The sequence below is a fragment of the Podarcis filfolensis genome (genome assembly GCF_964270895.1).
Source record: "Podarcis filfolensis genome assembly, chromosome: 7".
In the NCBI taxonomy this organism is placed as follows: domain Eukaryota; kingdom Metazoa; phylum Chordata; class Lepidosauria; order Squamata; family Lacertidae; genus Podarcis; species Podarcis filfolensis.
This window is the reverse complement of record NC_139603.1, coordinates 59,222,357-59,242,555: the sequence shown is the minus strand read 5'-3', so window position 1 is coordinate 59,242,555 and position 20,199 is coordinate 59,222,357. Positions and strand designations below refer to the sequence as shown.

Here is a 20,199-nt window from a genome sequence, read left to right as displayed (position 1 = left end):
TTGACAGAAAATAAACAAGTATTTTGATGTTGAACAACTGTACAATACAGACTACCACATGCATATTTAAATGCTGATTGGTGCAGAAATATTTAGCTGATCAGCAAAAAACTAGTATAACAAAAAAAAATCACATTTCCTTTTCATTGATGTTAAAATGCAGCTGATATGGAAACATTGATACGAATACCATTATATGTGAAGTTCTATTAATGGTGCAAGATGGACAGCGGAGGGGTGGGGGTGGGGAGTTAAAGTGGTATGCTCTCTACAGAAAAATAAAAGGTGAAAACAAGACATTTCTAGTAAATACAAAGATGCAACAAAGCATGCAAGATGCTGTTACCATTGCAAAATGCCCTTACAAGAACACTGTAATTTTCAGTCCTGCTCCATCCCTAAAATAGAAGTAATATATACAACAAAAGCAGCAGACTCTCCCATTTTGGATGGGGCATTTTGTAAAGGCAGATGAATGAGATTAGATGAGACTTATCATATATGCACATATCTCCTATCCCAAAAGGATGCTTTGTTTTTTAAAAAGGAGAATATGTTGTTAGTATAGCAGTTTACAGCGAAATGCTGCCATTCGTTGAAAACTGAGCGATAGTAAAGACACAGCTATTGTGCCAGTACAATTTTTAAAAATACTGTTGTGCTTCCCTCCCCCACCACAGTATTTGTAGCGTCCATAGAAGAAAACATTGTTAAGTAAACTCAGTCCATGCTACTGTAGATATGAAACAAATATGGGAGATAACATCTAACTGATAAACATGAAACAGTACATATTGAGTGGTTATTTACAGTTATCTCAATGCAACAGGCTAAGTGCTGAGTGCTGTTTGTTACTGAAAACTGATCTCTAAATGTTTAGATTTTTATCTGCATGGCTGGCACTGACTTGCATATGATGAACGTGGCTAAAGCTCTGAGAATATATAGAGGAATAACACTAAAACTCTGCCCTCCGCCCAGGCATGTGGGGATGCAATTCTTTCTCTCCAATACTCTGACCCAGACAGACAGGAAACCACTTTGCCTGCACCCACAGTAAATGAACCGATCTTTTAGTTTCAGCTTGGCTTTGGATATTGCTTTTTGAGGGCTGGCTTACTCAGAGATCCCTGTGTGCAAGCAGAAAGTGTTTCCATTGACACACGGCTGTGCTGATTTTTCATCTGGCTTGCTCTGGAGAAGCCACTCCAGGGGGACCCTCTCAAAAGCAAAACAGCACCCTTAAGGTGAACAGAAGAGCTTTCTGCCCTCACGTGGGGATCTTTGGACCCAAGGCTCCATCCCTATTGTGAGAACGAATCTGAAACCTCCCTGTGTAAGCAGCATGATGAAGTGAACATACAGGGAGACAATGGAAGAATTAAATAAATAATAATTTCATGTAACACCCAATATGGAGCAAAGCCTATCCACACTTTTTTTCAGGACATAAATATACATAGTTGAGAAGCTGATTCTCCATCATTGTCCACTTATGTAGTATCCATTTACATTTAAGACATGGGCAGAAAACACTCTGCAGGCAGGTTGTGGTCTTGTTTATTATAAATCAGAAGCAGCTCCAAGAGAGCAGCAGCCCGTTTGCTTTCATGGCCAGCTGTGGCTTCTGTGGAGTTGGATTTTGATCAGCCCTATGCCTATATTTTTGGACTACAACTCCCATAATCCCTGACCATTGGCCTGACCATGCTGGCTAAGGCTGATGGGAGTCCAACAGCATCTGGAGGGCCCCAGACTGTGGAAGGCTGATCACCTTGTTACATAATGTGAGTGTACAGAAGTGCTGTCTCCAAACTAATACTGCTTGCTGTCTCAGTAGAGTCTGACACTTAATGAACATTATTTTGAGTGCTACACTGTGTCACTCGGAGCAATCACTTAGACCACTGTGTCCTCTTTGAAGATTGCTCACTCGTTATAATAAAGGTGAGAGGCTGCGTTGGCCAGGATCCAAACAGATTCATGCATGAACAGAAAGAACATCACGTGTGTGTGTGTGTGTGTGTGTGTGTGTGTGTGTGTGTGTTATGTGATTTGCATTACATTCCAGGGATTTGTTGATCCTCCGGGCACCTTTCTCTCTGTGTGTTTGTGCTGTGCTTTAAGAAGCAAAGGTGGGAAAGGGGTGTGTGCAGCTCTTCTGATATTTCTCATAGTAAGTGAGCTGCCAAGGTGGCATGCACATATTTATTTATCTGGAAGAACCTCCATTTCACTGCTGCTATGACACTGGGCTTGACCAAAGATTAGTAGCTTGATACTTATGCATATGTAAAAGAGGAATGGGAAGAGTCAAGTCCCTAAACAAAAGTCCCCAAAGTGCTCAGGCACAGGGGGGATACAAGAAAGTAGCCTTTAGGCGTCAGCACATTGAAACAAACCCCCAGCTATTACAAAAATGCCAGGCATACTTCTGTGCACCTGCTTTGGCTTTTGCAGCTTGATGTGCTACAGCAGGCTTCCTCAAACTCAGCCCTCCAGATGGTTTGAGACTACAGTTCCCATCATCCCTGACCACTGGACCTGCTAGCTAGGGATTGTGGGAGTTGTAGGCCAAAAACATCTGGAGGGCCGAGTTTGAGGAAGCCTGTGCTACAGAAACTTGCAGGAAATGGAGGTGGGCAGCATCCCAACATGAAAAGGCTAAAAAAGGAAGGAAGCCAAACGGGTGCTGATTTTGGGAGGACTTTTTTTAATATGCGCTGTTCTCAAGACAATTGCAAAGTATAGTCTTTCTGGGCTAAAATAAATAAATAAATTTGCACTGCCTTGTTCCAAAAACAAATTAAAGAGCATGAAACCCACTAAGGGAACCATCCTAACTCCCTCCTGGAAGGAGAGGAGCCGCCACATCCAAAGCACCCGCCTCTCATGCTGTCCTGGGTGAAAAGTGAGGGCAATTCATCCCCCAGCTCTGGTATAGCAGAGGGGCCCAAATTAGAGTCACTGCTGGTACCTGGACTGGTTTTGGATCTAGCAAATCATTTGCTGACCCAGCTCCATTCCTTTCTCACCCCTCCATTCCCCAGAAATGTCTCATTTCAGGAGTTTATACTAGTTACCACTGGCAGGGATACCAGAGGTGGTAGCATCTACCTGTCTGTGCTTTCAGAGGGTCCCGGGGGAACATCTATGGTGGTGAAGGATGCTGCCAGCAGAGCCAAGCAGAGGGACACTTCTGCCACATCCATACTGTCTCCATCACAGCAGGCCAGGTTTGAGGGGCTGGATTGCTTTGTAAGGCTGCAATTGAACTTGAACCCAATGGAGCTTAGGCAGACGGCTGTAATGCAAGCAAGCTTCTGCAGCTTGCTTAATTGGAATAATTCAGTGCAAATTCTTTTTGTCCCTGAGAAAATCTATGTATTAAACTGCATTAAGCACATCACATATCACTACAGAAAGGTGTAAACTTGGTTTGAACATCAAAGTGGGACACAAAAAGTGAATTTGTCCACTACTGGCAATGCTTGCTGAACAGTAACGCTTCCAAGTCTCTGACAAGCTATTTATCAATTGTACACAGCCGAACTCGGCTTGGTGAGTTGCCAGCAACACCACCTCCCAGTTATCACAGAACAAAGCCAAATCAGTGATCAGCTGAGTAGAGAGAAATGAGTTGCTTTGGAAAACTTGTGGCAAAGAGTCACAGGTTATTAAATATATCCCTTAGCATATTTGAATACATTTGTCTCCCCTTTAGGAAAATGGGGCAGAAGAGAACCCTAGACTAGCACTGCTAAAAAATATACTGTTATCTTATAATGTCATATAGCTAGAAGAGCATCCTTGCTAAACTCTTAGTATGCAACCATTTTTGGCTACATCACACTTGGATTCAGTTGGTGAAGCTAGCCAGAGGAGGGCAGTCTTAGCAGGCAATCCCCGAACAGCAATGAATGGGATTTTTTATGTTGGTTTCAAGAATAGTGGTGGATGGGCAAGCAATATAGGGTTGGAACAAAAGTCTTAACATTGACTTTTGTGACAATAGTTACCTTATTATACAAGCAACAGGTAATTAAACATAGCAGTAGTATGTTTTTAAACATGCCTTAGGTGCTCACAGGTACTCTGCCTTTCCTTCTCCCTCTTGTTGCTGTGTTTCTTCCAGTAGTGTGAGGGTTGTTTTCCATTTCCTTTCCTTTCCTTTCCAAGTTTACTGTGACCAAATACTGGAAATGCTGTTATCAAAACTATGCATTAGCCAGGACACAAAGTTTATGCCATAATAAAAATCTGTTAGTCTTTAAGGTGCCACTGTTTTTTTTACCTGTAATTTGAGATTGCTTTTGAAGTACAAACAATGACTTATGTGATGTTGTAGAACCATAATGAACATGGAGTGGTAATGTGATGTCAGATGTTGTTCCATAAAATAGAAAGGAACAATCTATCTCAGGGTAGCCAACATGGTGCCCTCCGCTTGTTGCTGGACTAGAGTTCCCATAATCTCTGACCACTGAAAATACTGACAGGTGTGGATGGGAGTTGGAGTCCAACAACATCACTTGAGCACCACATTCACTGCCCTGGACTAAGTGTAGAACATATATGCTTACAGACTATCTAGATGGTATGCTATCTTTAGTAAAGCTTCGGTTCTTAAACCCATTTTAGGAAGAGGACACAATGTTTCTTACCCTTTATAGAGGCCCATATGTATGAAAATAAATGAAACACCTTCTCTTTCTCCACTATCCAAAAAAAGGGTCATGCTCTTGAGCTTGCCTCAAAGGCATCCTCTTGTGTTAATGATCATTTTTGTGTGTGGCACAAATGGAATTACTCCTAACAACATATGTGAGGTCAGATTCAGATAAGCTTAGAACATTTTTGTATCCAGTAGCAAAGGGCTTCCAAATTATTGCTTAATGGACGTAGCTTGGGAGACAAAAGGTTGCATCCAACTAAGTTTTATTCAGGATAGACCCAATAAAATAAATGGACCTAAGCTAAGTCATGTTCATTAATTTCAATGTCTATTCTGAGTATAGCTAACACCGGATACAATCCAAAGTCTTGACACATAAGTAGACTGAAGCCAGTACTAGCCAATGGGAAGGAACGTCAACATGTATCTCATATGGTACACCAGCAGGGCTCTGAAGATAGGAATGGTTTACTACATATGAAAAGAGCATATTTTAGCTTTGGATCCTTCCACCTATAGCTCATGATAGAACAGTCATGGTAGCCAACAAGTGTTTTCCCTGGGTAAGGAATATGAATGAAACTAGGATTTCATTGAAATCAGTGACCAACCTCCCATTTTCAACCGAAGCCCAAGGTTTCATTTAGCCTTTGGTTTTGTTCTTTATATGGTTGTCATTATGAAGACAGATCAAATAGGGCAGCATGGTGTTAAAAAAGTACAGAAATTACAGAGCAATGTCTTTTAAAAGCTAGTTAGCATTTAGTCTCAGTCAATGGGAATATCTATCAATAAAACAAGAGAGATAAACAAAGGAGGTTCATAAAATAAAATGGAGGTAATTTAAAAGGATTAAGCAGAATGCCACATAATTAACTTAAATCATATGCAGAAATATAATTACCTGGACAGCCATGAAGAACAAATGCATATTTTGAGACCTAATGACCAGACATTGTTTTTTGTTTTTTAAGAAATGACATTTAACTGCATTATTAATTCTTAAGAGAAATATCTGGAGATACTGTGTTTAAAAACAAAGGCAAGTATTAAAAAGGGTCTAAGAATTGGAAAAAAATAAAGATGACTTTTGCTGTGCTTGGTATTTGGTCCAAAAGACATATATTAAATACATGATGGTGACATTTCTTTACAAAAGTAAAACCTGAGGGCTACAGGATAAGGCCCAGTTTTCTCTTTGATTAATATAGAATGCATGTGATGGAAGAGCATGAAGAAGAAGAAATCCACAGAAGTTTCAAATGATTTTGTTAATTTGTTAATTAATTGCAATAATTAGATATGAAAAACCCGAAAGAGCAAAACTGCTCACAGCAAAGTCTATATAAAACACTTTTGCAAAATTGAAGCAGAGGCTGGGCACAATGAAAAGATTGTCTACTCTGACTTTTCCAACTTTGCTCATAAAGCAGCAATCCTTGTCTGTTGATTCAAGAAAGAGTAATCATGTTGGTATTCTGCAATTAATAAGTTATCTAAAATTGGGGCGCCTAGTTGTGAAGAAGTGGTGGACAAAAGCCACAGTACTCCTAAAGAGACTTTAGAAGCAAACTTACAACCACAAAAACTTCATTTAAAAAAATAAGATATTAACAATAGTGCATACAGCAATTGTAACTGTAATACAAACTTTTGAACTTTTAAATATAAAATAATCATTTTTTCATGGCCATTTGGCACATTTTATTGCCATAGAAATAATTTTATTATGTAACGTAATGGTGTCCTTGTCTTTGTTTTGATTTTGGCAGTTCTTATACCAAGTTTTCAATTTCTGGTCATTAAATCTTGCACAGTCTAAATAGAATTTTACTCAAAACTTGCAAATTTATCCGTGAAATCTATGCAAATAAAAATAATTTGAGCTATGATTTACTTCACAGATAGATGAGAAAACACTGTCATTTACTTAAACAGCTTATACTTTATGAGCTTTTAAACAGAAAGCAAGATAGGTGAGATGCTTTAAGAAGAAGTTGCAATTTTGCAACATAAGTCTGTACAAATCCTCCAGGCAGCAAACTGTGAAGGAAGTACCTGTGTCCCGGGAAACGTATTTTCCATATATCCTTGATAACTGTAGATCTCCCCGCAAACCCAAACTATTTACAAATGTATGCATTTTGCAGGCTCAAAGCACCTTGTTTCACACCATTATGAACACATGCATCGGCATTTCATCCTTTCATGTGCAAATTCCGAAAATTCATTATAACCAAGAGCAAAAAAAGTTAAAATGTTTTTTTAAAAAAAACTTATCTACAATCATTAGTGAAAGGACCAAAAATGTCAGACATTGCAGAATATGGGCTCCTAAAAGAGCTCTTTATTTTACTCACTGTTCTTGCATCATTTTTTAAACTGATTTTTTCTCCTTTTTTGTTACAAAAAAAGCATTTTCCACTTTTAACAGTACTTAAACTAATCAACTCTTCATGCCATGCAAAAATAACATTTTTTTTTTTACTTCTGAGGCTTCCCATGTTTTAGTTCATAGGCATTACTAATTGTGGTTTTAAGAAATCAGTTTTTGTCATTATTGCTCTCCTGACTAGTCACATGCTGGTTTCCCGTGTGGGACAGTAGCCAGTTTCTCCAGGATTTGTATGGATTTCTGGGGGAAACAAGTGGTTTTCCATTTTGTGACCTTCTTGGCTATTGTCCCCTTTTACATCCCCCCCAGCACAGTAAATGTCTTGTGTACAGTTTTGCCCCAAGATTTTGGGGGAAGAAGAACTGACTCGAGGCTCTTCTGTTAAATGGTTCCCATCTTTGTGCTTTTCCCCGTAGCAGTTTGTCTTGATATCCTGCTCTCTGTCATGTCTTGTCATTCCAGGAATCTCCATGAAGTCGTCTTCTTCTCCAGTGTCCATTTCGGTGAAGCTTCTCCTCTCTTTGGAAGGGAAAGTAAAAAGCTTTTGTTTTGGAAACAGAGAAGGGGATGATTTCTTAGGAATGCTCTGGCAAACCATGGAGGCATCAGCACCCAGCAAGGGCCTGTCGCCGTGTGGTGAATTCTCTTCTAAGAGAATCGTGCTGATATGCTGAGGAGGGGTGGATTGCATGAAATCTGCCGCCGTTGTTACTGGAAGTGGCCTTGCAGTGCTCGGTGGCGTTTGCGGAGTGCCACCTCTGTTTTCCTTAAAATTAACCTTAAGGGACCTTGCTTTTAATGGATTGCTTCCTTTGAGAGAACTTTTGGGACTTAACATGGAGCTGTCAAAATGCAAAGGGCCATGAAGCAGAGACTGGGAGCCAGCGTTATCCATGTTCATGGCTGTATCAACTGGGGAGTACTCAAAGGTGACGTCTCTGGGGGCAAACATTTTATCCTTGGTGTGTGATAAAAACTGAGAACTCTTTGCTCTTTGGTCTTCCAAATGGACAGAGTCGGGTGGGAACCTTAGCTGCAGGTGAGAACCAGAGTATGGGGGCAAGGGAGACCGATCTGTCTCAGTGAAATCGGTTGCACAGCTGGCAAAGCTATCAATGCTGGAAATGCTTCTCATGTCCGTCACTATGTCTCTTTGCCCTGGCATGGATGGTTCTCCTTGCCCAACAACCTCTTCCATTTCAATTTCCTCCTCATATAAGGGAGGTTTCGCTGACGGGCCTTGGTAGTTGGCATTGAGATTAGGCTGAGACTGAGTTTTAGTAATTTCATTGTATAACATTTCGAGTTTCTGAGCACTCAAGTGTTGGGGGCTGGAAGCTGTGACAATATTGTTGAGCTTTTCGTTGGTATCTTGCTGGCTCACTTCCTGATATTTATTCTCCAAGGACTTATTAGAACTTGTTTCAGACATTGTCCTTCTGGCCCATTTCCACCGGCTTGGAGATAAGTGGTTATCGTCAGGGGTTTCCTTGGAGTTGGCTGCTTCCTCAGTCTTACCGGAATCCACGGCTACATCAATCAGTTCCATGCTGCGGGCAAAGGCATCTTTTAGATTCATTGAGACAATGCTTCCATTTCTTTTTGCTCGCTCAAGTGCCTCCCTTCGTTTAATGGCTTTCTCCTGCCGTTTTTGCTCCTTATAAAACTCAGAGAAATTGTTGACTATGATGGGAATAGGTAGAGCAATTACCAGCACTCCAGCAATGCAACACAATCCTCCAACAATTTTACCTAGTAAAGTCTTAGGATATATATCACCATAGCCTACTGTAGTCATAGTGATGGTGGCCCACCAAAATGATGCAGGGATACTAGTAAACTTTGTAGCATCTTCGTCTTTCTCAGCAAAAAATACAAGACTGGAAAATATCATGATACCCATTGCTAAAAATAATATCAATAAACCCAATTCATTGTAACTCCTCCTGAGTGTGAATCCTAAAGACTGAAGGCCTGTCGAGTGTCTGGCAAGTTTAAGGATCCTGAGTATCCTCATAATACGGAATATCTGAACAACACGGCGGACATTTTGGAACTGCAGCACACTTTTGTTGGATTCTGTGAGGAAAATGGTGACATAGTAGGGTAAAATGGCCAGCAAGTCAATCACATTTAATGGACCTTTGAAGAACTTCCACTTGTTTGGAGATGACAGGAAACGCAAAAGGTACTCCATAGTGAACCAAGCTATACACACAGCTTCTACATGTGCTAGCTGGGGGTTGTCATTTAGTTGTCCAAATTCATCAATTACTTGAAGCTCAGGTAGAGTGTTGAGTGACAAAGCAATGGTGGACAGCACAATGAACAAAATAGATACAATGGCCAAAATCTGTAAAACAAAAATAAGCAAAAAAAATGTGGTTAGCAAATCATAATGGATATTTGAAGTTCATCCTCAGAAATAGTGCACTAATAGGTTTGCAGGTCAATATTCATCTCACTGCAATTAGACAAGATCTGCTATACCCAGTCACCCTGATTAGTTCATGCAAGATCCGGGATGAGGAATCTCTGGCACTTCAGATGCTGCTGGACTACAGTTCCCATAATCCCTGACTACTGGCCATGATGGCCAGTGCTGATGGGAGTTGGAGAACAACATCTGGGGTTGGATCAAAACTTCACCCTCTGCAAACAGAAGAGCTCCTTCTGCCCAGACTGGCCTTTTGATGGAGAAATCTCACTGGTGGAAGTGGGTGACCAAGGCAACTCACGCCAATTTCCCTTTTCCCATGCAGCTCCCAGTGTTCTGGAGGGTCCTCCAACCTGTCACATAATATTTTCATAGGACGTGTGGTCTAGGAGGGGAAATCAGGAAAAGAATCCAACTTTTGTCTGCTCAGAGGATGCTCCCACCAGTGGGAGTGAAGTTTGGGTTCAAGTCATACTGACTTTGGCAAAAATCCACCAACTTCAAACATATGTATAAATCAGACCATATTCTTAAGATGAACAATCATTAACATTTGTCAAATTAGAGAAATATATGTGATGGCATAGTTGTAGATATTTTGTGGGTGTGTACACACCCACCCACACCCACACCACACACACACATAATTATCTCTCATTCAAGGAGTGTACATGATTTCCCCCTTCTTCATTTTATCATCACAATAACCCTGTGAGGTAGGTTAAGCTGAGAGGCAGTGACCAGCCCAAGGGTGCCCAATGAGTTTCATAGCTGAGTGGGGATTTGAATCCTGGCCTCTCAGGCTGTAGTTCAACACTTTAACCACCATACAGCTCCACTGGGGCATTGCAGTTGACCTGGTGAGACAGAGCACTTGGATATAGTGCCCCAGGAATGGACGTTACAGTGAGGCCAATAGCCTAACCTCAATGTTCCATTCCATAAAGTTTTAACATTTCAGATGCTAGCTATTGTCTACAATAGACAGTAAGACAGATGTTCCAAGAAATGTTCTATCAGCTGACATATTCCACAGTCTTTAAATCATTTTCAGTTACAGCGTAAGAAGTATAGAGGTGGGGGGAGAGAAAGAAGCTCAACATCCTTTAGCATTTCACTTTTTATCACTTAGTTCAATTATTTGAAAGTTGAAAGAAAATGGACAGCCTTAAGATTACGTGAGAAAATGTTACGCTCAATGAATTTACTGAAGTGCAGCATTTGGAAATGCAATTTCTCCCCTTCAGAGAAAACAGTAATTTTCTATTTTCCATGAAAAGTACTAAAGCAAACTGTGTTCTGCCTTGAATTTCAGTTTGGACTTGTGAAGTACCAAAACATACATATCCTTTTATCCCTATTTTTGGAAAATTGTTCATTTTAAGCCATCTTGTTTCCAACGACACATAGGTGCAAGCAAATACCCACGTACCTACCTACATTGGCTGCGGTCTCAGGCATACTCATCTGGGAGTATGTCCAATAGAGCTCAGTGGAGCTTATCTCTGAGTAGACAGGATTGTGCTATAGGTTAGTTGAGCTTAAACCCATCGCAATAAACGGGTCTTAAGTCATGACTAATTTGTCTCATTGATTTCATTGGGACCTTAGTTCAACTTGTGGGAAATTGCAGTCAAACAGGCTTGCAGGCTTTCCATACGCATCTGGTTGGCCATTGTAAGAAAAGGATGCTGGACTAGATTGGTTTTTGCTCTGATCCAGCAGGGATCCAATTTAATAAGCGTTCATGTAGCAAGAGCCAGAAGTGTTCCCTCCCTGTGAAAAAAAAGTTAGAAAAGCCCCACAGCTATCAGGGTTGGGGGAGCTCTGAGTACAGTATTGTTGATGTCTCGCACAGCAGCTTCACTGTATTAATGTTACACTGCAAGGCAGCTCTCTTTCAAAATATGATTGTTCTTATTTTCTACTCTTTTAGTGGCTTGCAATCTATCTTTCCCATTTAAAGAAGGCAACAAAATATGTTTCCAGTATTTCCCTTGGATTATTTAATGTCAGGAGAAATATTGGTTAATTTTACTTCTTTGTTTTACTAGGAGATTCTGCATGCTGATGAGACATCTCTTCTGTTGTGAGTTACGTTTCATTCCCCTTACAAGACAGCAAAGTATGGACAGTGTTAGGAATATTTCCAGATACAACTCTGTCTTTGTGAAGTAATTTGTGAATGAATAAAACCCCTTTCTTTCTCCGTAGTGTTAAATATTTAGTACATCTCAGTAATCTCTGTTGGTACATCTCCAATTTTTAACTGGCATTAAAAGCTGGCTTTGTTCCTGTGCACCTAATTTGCTTCTTCATCACATCCATCACTATAACAGAACAATTTCAACATCATTATATAGAACGGGAACAGGAAGAATGGAAATATAAAAGATGTAGTACAACAGAAATTCCTCCATCTATTTCACCTATGCAAGAATTTTCAAGATATAATCAAATTTAAGTCACTATGATTAAAACACAGTCAATGTAATGAGCTGGGAAAATGAAGTTCAAACTCAAATATAGCAAGTGTGGTACAAATCAAACTACTGTTCCCCTGCCCCCAAAAGAACAGAATTCTTCCTGATCAACTAACCTATATGTTTCGTTTTTTCATTGTTTATATCCTGCCTTTCCTCAGAGGAGCTCAAGGTGGAATACATGACTCTCCTCTTCTCCATATTTTGCTCACAACAACCCTATGAGGTAGGTTAGGCTGGTCAAGGCCATCTGGTGAGTTTCATGGCTGAGTAAGGATGTGATCCCTGGTCTCTCAGGTCCTAGTTCAACACCCTAACCATTACACCACACTTCATTGTACAAGCTCCTTTGCAGAACAACAAAAATGGGTTTCTGTCTCATATCAAAAGCTGTAATCTCTCCTAGTATAAACACAGCTGCGTACACAAAAAGGGATCATCCCATGTCACAATAGTGTTCTCTTCCCTTCTCCTTGGTACGTGCACATGGGGGTATACCGACTGCTGTACACCAACAATTATCTAAAATAGTACATCTTGGCCGATGAAAATGTACCACTCATTGACTGTCACATCAAAGAAAGCTCAACAACTTTGGTGGATCCCCCAAATCCTGGCTATGCCCATGACTACAACTCCCATCATCCTCAACCATTGACCAATGATCATGGGTGATGAGAGGTGTAGTCCATAACATGTGAAGGATGCCATGTTGTCTACCACCTTGCTGAAGCTATGAAGGTTTGATGCTGGAGAGTCCCATGGACTGCAAAAATATCAAACCTATCCATTCTTAAGGAAATCAGCCCTGAGTTTTCACTGGAAGGACAGATCCTGAAGCTGAGACTCCAATACTTTGGCCACCTCATGAGAAGAGAAGACTCCCTGGAAAAGATCCTGATGTTGGGAAAGATGGAGGGCACAAGGAGAAGGGGACGACAGAGGACGAGATGGTTGGATAGTGTTCTCGAAGCTACCAGCATGAGTTTGACCAAACTGCGGGAGGCAGTGGAAGACAGGAGTGCCTGGCGTGCTCTGGTCCATGGGGTCACAAAGAGTCGGGCACAACTAAACGACTAAACAACAACAACACTACCTGGATAGGAGACCACCTAGGAACGCATGTATGCTGCCTTGGGTTCTGTGACAGAAGAAATGTGGGCTATAAAAGTTAGAAAATAAAAATAGAATTCAGATATATCCGCTGACTTTTTGAAAAAAGCTTTGATACTGCTTTTGGTTAGTTTCATAAACCTAGTGGCATATTTGTAAGTAAGCAATACACTATGTAGTTTTCCCTTGCTATTTTGTCAACTTATGGCAGCAGGATTATGAACACTGGAAGTATGCATCATCAATATTACGGTGAAATATTAAGTCAGATGAGGTAATTTTTATTTTGTTGAAGAATGAGAGGCTGTCTAGACATAAAATCAATGGCATTATGATAAATGAACAGGAGGTACTTAATGTGCAAGATAAGTCCTCTCATTTGAACAACTTGGGAACCATGCTAAAGCCTATTAAGTCCAATGTGTGCTTCTCCAGTAGCTTTATTAGAACTTGATGCCAAATGCCATAGCAGCAATTGAAAATTAGATGCTAAATACCACACTGGCAGCAGGAAATTAGTAAAATGCAAGCTTAAAAACATCACATAAATAATTTAAAAAGAGCACTGGGCAGAATATGTGTAATAAATTATTATAAGCAATTACAAGCAGTCACTCCCTCCATTTTTAATATAATATTTGCTGATTTTTTTAAAAATAAAAAAGCTGTAGTGTTATAAGCTTTGTGACAGGCAACCATTGCCAGCTATAGATTGGTGATAAAATAATGTGCATTCTTAACTTTTGGTTGATAGGTTGTTGCCTAAAGAAAAAGTTGTCTCAAACCATTTGGTTGTAGCGAATGTTAATCCTAGGCCCACTGTAATTAAAGTGCATGACTAAATTAGGCCCCTCAGTTCAATGGGTCTACTCTAAGTAGGACCAACACTGGAGACAACCTAATGGTCCCAATCCACTGGAAGTTTATTGTGCATAGTTGATTTCCAAAGGAGTGAAGTATGATTGCAGAGCTCTGAGGAAAACTTTGTGCAGTAGTGTGATTTTGATTATGTGTGACGAGGTCTTGTTTGTTTGTTTAGATCCATTCTAGAATCTGTACAGCTGTAAACTGCTCCCAAATATGAGGAAATGTTGATAATGCTGCAGAGGTACATGATGTTTTTGTACCCCTCCCCCCCAAAAAAACATAGAACTGTTTCCCCATACTAGTTCAGAGTATGGTGCAATATGACATAGACACTACTGGACCATAAATACTTTTATCTATCCAAATTCCCACATCTGACATGAGAACTTTCAATCCACTGTATCACCCTAGCTCTACTATACTTAGTCTGCTATAGGCACTATTAATACAGCTTTAGTTTATCATTTGAATCTTGGGCTTTGAATTTTCTCTTTATTCTTATTTTACACTCACGCTCCCATTTAGTTCAAGGTTTCATAAATCAACATTCATTTTTGTCATCTCTGTCTATTGTTAGCCCCGACAGATGCATAATAATAGGCACACTACGCTTGAACCTGTCCTAAATGAATATGTGTCATTATCTGTCAGACAGGTTTCCTTGTTCAACTACATTTTAAAAGTATGATAGCTACAAAACTCCACCATTATTTTCCTGATCTACACTTGGCTGATTCTTCTGCCTGGCTGACAATACTTAAAGTTAACTTCAAGCTTCCAGTCCATATTAAAAGACTGCAATCCTAAGCACACTTAGCAAGAGTATGCTCCAATAAACACAATATAAATTACCGGTACTTCTGAGTACATATGCATAGTTTTGTACAGAAAGGCAGGATGCCTCTATGGCACTGCCCCACTCTACCAGTCATTCCTGGTTAGTATATTTGAAATGATATATAGCTGGTCAGCAATTGGCAAGTAGTTTCTGACTAGGATGGTACCTTTTAAGGCCGGTGGCTATGGAACATGCAGATGTAGTTAGGAAGATGCTTTAGGGTGGTTATCCTTTCATATTAAGGGGAACATTAGGCTAAAACTGAATAGCCTTTATATGGAGGAGTATTCAAAGATACTATTCCACATCTGCAGTCTGAAATGGTACTAACTCAATGTAAGGTACCCCGTGATCCTGTTGACTGTGCAGTTTAGTTCTTATTGCCTTGCCTTTTGTTGAGATCATATCTATTTTATGTTTAGTATTCATATGAAACACTATATTCAGCACATTATCCTAATGTCACTGGACCATAAACATAATATTTTAGCCTATCAGTTCAGCTGTCACAAGCTATTTTCTGACCTAAAGTATTTTGCAAATATTTCTAAAGCCATTTCAGTCAATGACTAAATGAAACAATGCATACTATCTGAACTTAGACACTGTGAAATGTTTATGCATTGCTAAATCTATATCCTTCTACATGTTTATGGTTACACACACTGCATTTTTCATGGCCTGGTGATGCTCACCTTGAAGAAAAAAGAGATCTCATTGTTTCAGAAGAGCAAGTCTGAGGATTTGTACATTGCATCTAAATGTACTGGTGTTACACTGAGCCTGTCACCAACAGGAGTGTCATTACCATAGTAAAGGTGATCTCACAAGTAAACCCTATGGTGGCTTCCAAGAAAGTTTCCCTGTTTCTACCAGCAGATGTCTCTATTATACCATCCTGGCCTCTCATCCTGGAGACCACTATGGCCTCTTTTTAACACTGTAATTGCAATAATGTATATATAGATATCTAACATATATTCAGCAACAGTTGTATTCCTTGTTGAATAAAGCTAACTGTAGCATATTCTCCTGTGCCACAGGCCTCCTAGCTGCAACTACAGAGAGTACGTGCAAGCTGAAGATCCTTGCTTTACTTCTTGGCTCCTTTGACATTTTGGAGGTGTCCATGGAGATAATAAATTCTCCTAATACTCTTCTTCCTTTTCAGCATCTGCCTTTTCCAGACTACTTTATGGTAGTCTCCTCTAGTGCCATCTTTCCCCTCTCCAGTCATTTCAGCACAATTCATTTGAGAGCCATTGCTTATTTTTAAACACACACAGAGGAAACCATTCTGTGTGCAAACATGAAAATGCAATGCCTATTTGCACTTCACCATTACATGCTTGACAATGTGTGCATGCAATAAGGAGGCAATGATTCCATGCTGTGCATTGATCCTGTGGCAGAGATGCATTTTCTACAGAGTAATGTCTGCAGTGGCGCTCTCTCTCTCTCTCTCTCTCTCTCTGTGTGTGTGTGTGTGTGTGTGTAAAGGACCCCTGGATGGTTAAGTCGAGCCAAAGGTATTCCATTACACCAGAAGCAGTTTAGACATGCTGGCCACATGACCTGGAAAGCTGTCTGTGGACAAACACTGGCTCCCTCTGTCTGAAAAGCGAGATAAGCACTGCACGCCATAGTTGCCTTTGACTGGACTTAACTGCCCAAAGGTCCTTTACCTTTATCTACCTTACAGTACCTAGAACACTGCTGGCACTTAAGAGTGTGAAACAGTAGCAGTAGTGACTAAATCAGTGCAAGACAAGGTCATCGGATAAAAACAGACTTAATAAATATTCCAATAGTCACAAGAAACACTTTTAGTCTTTAGAAACAACCCTTTTGTTATACTTACATTTTCAGACAGCCAAGTCTGTTGAGGATGAGTTTATAATACATTTATTTATTTTGACTGCCAGCGCCTATCGACAGTGACAAAAGTTCCTAGTCCTTCATTCAGACAGGGACCTTGGGAAGATGTTTGTTGCATTTCTGCACCCAGTGGTTATGCAAGACTAGCAGCTCTATATGAAATGCTCCTTTATGAAAATGTTGTGACTTATCATTAAATGCAACTTAAGATATCTGGAAGCATAATGACAAGAAGATAAAGCACTGGTCAGGAAAGCTCATAAAAGCATTCTTTTTTTATTTTTCAGTTTTTGACCAGTCATTGTGAAGAACTGTAATTACAGGATGAAGAAAACTTTATGAAAATAAGCATGTATGCAGCAGAAAAGATGATTAACATGCAGGACTTCTGATTTCTTCTCTTTTTTTGTCTTTGAGGGGGCCTAATAAGGTGTAGGAGGGTTTAGAATAAAACACATATATATACAAAGGGTCTTACTGTTTTTGACCAAAGGTCTATTTTATGAAGAGGCAGCCAACATGGTGTCATTCAGATGCTGTTGGATTACAACTCCCATTAGCCCCAGCCAGCATGGCCAAGGGTCAGAGATGATGTGAGTTGCAATTCAACAACATCAGCACCGTGTTTGCTAATCCTGAGCTAGTTTTATTTATTATATTTATATCCCACCTTTCCTCTAAGGAGCTCCAGGCAGCACACAAGATTCTCCATGATTTATCCTCACAACAACCCTGCAATGTAGGTTAGGTTGAGCGATGGTGACTGGCCCAAGTCGACAAAGTGAGCTTGTGGGCTAAGTAAGTGGGGATTTGAACCCTGATCTCCCAGGTCCCAGTCCAGCATTCTAACCACTATACCACACTATGCATCATTCTGTTTGCTATGGACACCAACCAGATGCTTCTTGGAAGCTCACAGCAAGGGCACAAAGGCAAGAGCCCTCCCTCAATGTTGTTCAGCAAATGCGATTCAGCAAATGCTATTCAGAGTTATATTGCCTCTGAACACAAACATTCCATGTTGCCACCATAACTAACAGCCATCGATTGCTTCATCCTCCATGAATCTGTCTGATCTGCTTTTAAAGGCATCTAGGCTAGTGGCCATCACTACTTCTGGAAGCAGGAATTCAACAAATCATGCATTGTATAAAATGGTATCTCCTTTTTCTATGTCCTCAAACTACTGCCTGTGAGTCTCATGGGATGACCCCAAAGCTCCAGATGTATGAGAAGGGGGGAAAAACTTCTCTGTATCCACTTTCCCCCTGCCTCATTTTGTTCTAAACTGTAAAAGCCACAAATATTTCATCCTCTTCTTCCAAGCCCCTGATCATTTGGGCTGCCCTTCTCTGCACCCTTTTGATATCTGAACTGAACTAGTATTTGTTTCCTGGAACGATTATATTGGAGAACATTCATCTGGCCAGGGAGTGTGTGTGTGCCACAGTCTTCTTTCAGGTGTGTATGTGACTGTAAACCACAAGTCAGGAGAAGGCTTGAGGGATCTACTTTATGTTTTACTAGACCCAGATAGCCACTGATTGGAGTCAGGGACAAATGACATATTGTTGTTGTTTAGTCGTGACCAACTCTTCGTGACCGCATGGACCAGAGCACGCCAGGCACTCCTGACTTCAACTGCCTCCCGCAGTTTGGTCAAACTTTGAATTAAAAGTACTGAGTGTGGTATTCAACTAAATAACTGCAAGTGGAACAGGTTCCACTTGCCCAATGGGATTTCCTTTCCTCTCCTCCCCCTGTGCTCTCCCAAAATCTGCTTGAGAGGATTGGGGAAATCCCCAGAACAGATTTAAGGGGTGAGCAGTGGGAGGAAAGAGGCTGAACCTTCTGCTGTGCAAGGAGAAATTCTGCCACTGATGGAATATTCCGTTTAGCACTGTTTTGAGTACAGCCCATGGGGCCTTTGAACACAGGGACTTCTACTGAGTGACAGATCTGCGTTGAGCTCACAGTTCTCCCATAAGCAAAATTTATTTCTGGTTACCCCACGTTTTCTTCACTTCAGCAGCTTAATTTGGTGTGGATGTGCCATTTTGTTGTTGCTAATGTCAAACAACTGGGAGCCAGACATCTTTGGTGATCTGCTGCAAATCACCTAGAGATCCATCAGTACATTCCAGGCTATATTCTTCTCACCCCTATCATATGTGGCTCCATCTTTGGAATGGTCGTGGTTCAGTGGGAGCATGAAAAGCTTCTAGGTTCATCCCCAGCCTTCTTCGTAAGGCTTGGGGACCACCTGTGCAGAGCTGCTGCCTGCCAGTGTCAACAACACTGAGCTAGATGAGCCAATGGACTTGGGGCTTTCTTTTGCATTTGGAAGGTTTCCAGAGGTTATTGAAAAGCTTAGGGTGGCTTACCTTGCATTTTCTCCATATTGCCGGGTTTGTGAAACTGTTTTACTAATTGGCATCTTACTGCATGCCTCATTTAGGTTTTAAGTCCTAAGAACTTCTAATGATGTTACCAAGGGCATGTCTTTGTAGCTTCTGTGATGAAAGGTTTCCAAGCTCATCACCAATTAGTAACTAGAAACAGCCATACACCTAAACTGCTGTGGCCATTAATTCAAATATTCCTATATTCCAGGTGAAGGTTGTTGGATATTCACAAGCAGACCAATAGCTATGAATGCTGTGAACAATGACATTTAGATTCTACCTGAAAAGAGGTTCATTTTTTGTGCGGCAAAAAGGGTAGTTTCTTGAAAAGGCACGGCTGTCATACTCTAATAGTTCTTGATATGGGGTCCACTGGGATAGCTATTTTATTTTCTCTTGGTTGGGTGAAGACTTGCCCCTCCACAAGTGGAAGGGCTCCTTCCATTTATGGAAGGAAGCAGAGCCCAAGGTAGACCCATGGGAAGAAGGATGCTCAAATCCTAGCTCCTTTCTGCCTTTCTTGGATGGCTCTGGGCAAGTCTCATCAGTTGCCCATATGCAAAATGCGAATGCTAAGGATGTCCCTCCCATGGTGCGCTGTGAAAATGTGTACTATGTGTGAAATGAATTTTATATTACTAATTACTTAAATGCAAATGAGGAGTAAAGTTAATAGCACAAACAGAACATTTGCTAGCTTTATTTCTTCTTTCAGTTTTGCTGCCTTGTTTTTTCTTTTAATGGTTTGTATTCATTTTATAGTATGAGCCAAAGCGTGGTATAGAAATGAATGAATGAAACAAACAAACAAAAAAAATTGTGTCAAAGAAAAGCACATGTGGAGTGTGTAAGATTTTGAATAGTGCTTTTTATGAATGATTTGGGCGGCGATGGGGGCAACGATATATAATTCAACAAGACATAAAGCAACTTCTGCGGATATTCAGTTTCAAAGCAGCTTGATTTGGATAAGAAACTTTCACATGCATAAAACCACATAGCAGGCGAGAATACAGTTTCCAAATACTGTAGTCCTCACGAGTGAGTTTTATTCCACAGAATAAGCTGTACGTAGCACTGAGAAGCTGAATATGTGATACAATTTCAG

The 20,199-nt window shown here is 40.5% G+C and overlaps 1 protein-coding gene across 3 annotated transcripts in view; it reads right to left on the bottom strand.

The window, feature by feature from the left end:
• Positions 1–203: 203 nt before the first annotated feature.
• Positions 204–20,199, bottom strand: part of KCNB2 (potassium voltage-gated channel subfamily B member 2) — a 224,321-nt gene continuing 204,325 nt past the window's right edge. For 2 of the 3 annotated variants that reach the window (XM_083623249.1, XM_083623248.1), the window contains one exon: positions 204–9,423. In XM_083623249.1, coding sequence (XP_083479375.1) covers positions 7,252–9,423 — 2,172 coding nt within the window. In that variant the 3' untranslated portion in view covers positions 204–7,251. The remainder of the gene's footprint in view (positions 9,424–20,199) is intronic. The other variant, XR_014550385.1, reaches the window with a different exon arrangement.